This window comes from Aegilops tauschii, chromosome 1 (genome assembly GCF_002575655.3).
Source record: "Aegilops tauschii subsp. strangulata cultivar AL8/78 chromosome 1, Aet v6.0, whole genome shotgun sequence".
NCBI lineage: Eukaryota > Viridiplantae > Streptophyta > Magnoliopsida > Poales > Poaceae > Aegilops > Aegilops tauschii.
This window is the reverse complement of record NC_053035.3, coordinates 311,954,085-311,956,954: the sequence shown is the minus strand read 5'-3', so window position 1 is coordinate 311,956,954 and position 2,870 is coordinate 311,954,085. Positions and strand designations below refer to the sequence as shown.

At 57.0% G+C, this 2,870-nt stretch overlaps 1 protein-coding gene across 1 annotated transcript; it reads left to right on the top strand.

The window, feature by feature from the left end:
• Nucleotides 1-255: 255 nt before the first annotated feature.
• On the top strand, nt 256-2,122 carry LOC109781590 (zinc finger protein ZAT9). The gene has a single exon (XM_020340184.4). The coding sequence runs from the start codon at nt 701-703 to the stop codon at nt 1,724-1,726; it is 1,026 nt and encodes a 341-aa protein (XP_020195773.1). The 5' UTR covers nt 256-700; the 3' UTR covers nt 1,727-2,122.
• The last annotated feature ends 748 nt before the right edge of the window (nt 2,123-2,870 follow it).

Genomic DNA, 2,870 nt, shown 5'->3' with positions numbered 1-2,870 from the left:
ACACGCACAGCCAATAAATAAATAAATAATTTCCCCCGAGTTTTTCCCTCCGTCCTCAAGATGCGTTCGACAGCCGATCCTCCGCTCCTTAATTCTCTGCTAAAAGCGAGGCCAAACGTACGGGATCGTGACGGGCGTTACTCCCGCCAGCAACGGATATGCTCGTAGTATGGCGCATGACCAAATTGAATTGAAGATCTTCCAAAAAGCCGGCGATCTTCTTGATCTTGCCAGTTTTACAGCCCAATTTTTCGCGTCGGTTTCGTGGCGCTTGCAGGTGGGCCGTTTTGCTCGAGCAGTTAATTTCCCGATTCTTCGGTTTTGCAACGTGAAATGCCATAAAACTCTGCCTTGTTTTCGACTGCTCGGCCATTTGCATTGCTGCGTATTTAAGTGTGGGATGCGCCGAAGCAACTTTCTCACCGCCTCCCCACTTGTTTCTTCCTCTCTCCTTGGCGGAGGTGGAGGGATGCTTGCTTGTCACCTACTACTCTGCCTTTTAAGCTCCCCACTCTCTCTTCCTCTTCCACCTCTCACACTTCTTCTGCTTGGATCTTCCCCGTTGGACTATCAGTTGTCCCTCGGCTGAGCAAGCAAGAGAGGAGCAAAGCCAGCAAGCTGCTCGTGATTCCAAGCATTGCGGTACCTGATCTCTGCTGCTCCATTGCCCTGTGTTGGGATTGGTCTTGCTCGGTTCGCGATGGACAGGCACACCTGCAAGCTCTGCTTCCGGCGGTTCCAGAATGGCCGTGCCCTGGGCGGCCACATGCGCTCCCATGTCATGGCGGCTGCCGCAGCTGCTGCGTACTCGACGCCGCCACCGCAGCAGCAGTCGCCGCCACTGTCCTTGGCGTCCACCTCGTCGACGGACACGGATGGTAAGCCAGCTCAACCGAAACGGCTGTCCTGGGTCCTGCGTGAGGATCCCGAGAGAAGCTGCAAGGTAGGCGCGGCTGAATTCTCAGGTGGATGCTTCGGCGGGGTCACCGCGGCGGCCGGCGAGTCGTCGGTCGTGCAGGACGGCGAGAGCGACACGGAGTCCCCGCGCGGTGGCGCGGGGTTCGCCGTGAGCCGACGGCGCTCCAAGCGGGCACGGCGGCGCGCGCCGCCGCCTGTGCCGGATCCCGAGCCGGCAAGCACCGTCTCCGATTCGACCCAGGAGGAGGACGTGGCCATGTCGCTCGTGATGCTGTCTCGGGACTCGTGGACGCGGTCCAGATCCGAGCCGGAGCCCCGCTGGGCCTCGGAGGCCGAGCAAAACAACGACGGCGCCAACGTGTTCGACGAGGACGAGGACGGCCGCGACGTGGCCGGCGAGGCTTACTACGCCGAGGCGACGCCGGTGCTCGTGCACCCACGCGCCAGGCACCAGTGCGGCGCATGCAAGAAGGTGTTCCGATCGTACCAGGCCCTCGGCGGCCACCGCGCCAGCGTCAAGAAAGGCAAGGGCGGCTGCGTGCCACCGCCGGCTGGCAAGGCCCACCGCGCCGACGCCCCGATCGTCCACGAGTGTCCGTTCTGCTTCCGCGTGTTCGGCTCCGGGCAGGCCCTGGGCGGCCACAAGCGCGCGCACATGCCGTTCGGCGGCGCGCTCGCCCCCTCGCCGCCCCCGGCGAAATGCGGCGACAGCTTCGGGTCCTTCGATCTCAACGTGCCGGCCGCGTTCGACGACGACTTCGAGCTCTCCGCCGTGTACGACGCCGAGTTCGGCAGCACCAGACAGTGAGGTCAGCTGTTCTGACTTGTGACCAGCCATCGTCCAGATCGATCGCCAGATGTGCTCAGAAGAGCTCATGGGATTGGAAGCCCAGCTTCAGCAATCAGCATGCATGGATGGATTCGAGGCAAGGGCTCTTCATCCATGCAAGATCCAGGTCGAGGACAGTCGAGCAATAAAAAAATCTCGGTTTTTCGCTTATTTTTCCGGTTACAATACATTATTGTGATTGGTAGGACTGAATTAGCTGAACAGCCCGATTCATTTTTGTCCACTGTATCTACATGTTACTCTGCTTAGTTTTTCTTCTATCATATCTCTCACTGGGATTTGGCCCGTGCCATTAAGCTACGCTTTGTTGAACTTTACAGTCCTCGTAACAGCTCACCACTTAAGTTCGCGAAACTGCCAATGCTCTGGCTCCTACAATTTGCTGGGATAAAACAACAATTGATCCATTGAACACTTGAATAGTTTTGTTTTGTTTTGAGGGTAACACTTGAATAGTTAGAAAACCTAAATTGTTGTTGGTCACAGTGCCATTTGCCCATTGGCAATGCATCCGGTTCGGTTTCAGCGGCCCTGTACACTCAGCAGCTCTCTCACTTTCTTTTTTGGCAGTACAGTAGTAGGGTCCGCCGCGACAGAGTGTGTGAGTCCGTTGGTTGGTTCCGCTTTAGGTGTGCCGAGCTACGCTTCTTGGACGCAACAGCTGATGGGCAAATTTGACAATTTTGACCTATAATCGAAATCAAATTACAGAATGAACTGGTTGCGAAACTATTTCACCCCCTGACCCTTTTGTGTAGTGCCCGCCACGCCGGCGCTACACCTACTGTGCAACGCCTCCCAGATAGGCGCTACACGGCCAGCGTCGCACCCATATGTGCCCAAGTCAGCGTGCAGCGCCTGAGAGCTAGGCGCCACACTACACAGTGCAGCGCCTAGCTCCTGGGCGTTGCACTAGTGCAGCGCCTGGGCGCTACACAAAAGGGTCAGGGGAGTGAAATAGTTTCGTAACCAGTTCATTCTGTGATTTGATTTCGATTATAGGTCAAATTTGTCAAATTTGCCACAGCTGATGCTGCTGCTGCTTCTGTTAGCTTCCCCGTGAAAAGGCCCCTGCGCTGCTGGGCTCTCACTAGTAGAGTAC

Excerpts from the sequence above, each read along its gene's own strand:
- LOC109781590 (XM_020340184.4), top strand. The coding sequence starts at position 701 with ATGGACAGGCACACCTGCAAGCTCTGCTTCCGGCGGTTCCAGAATGGC.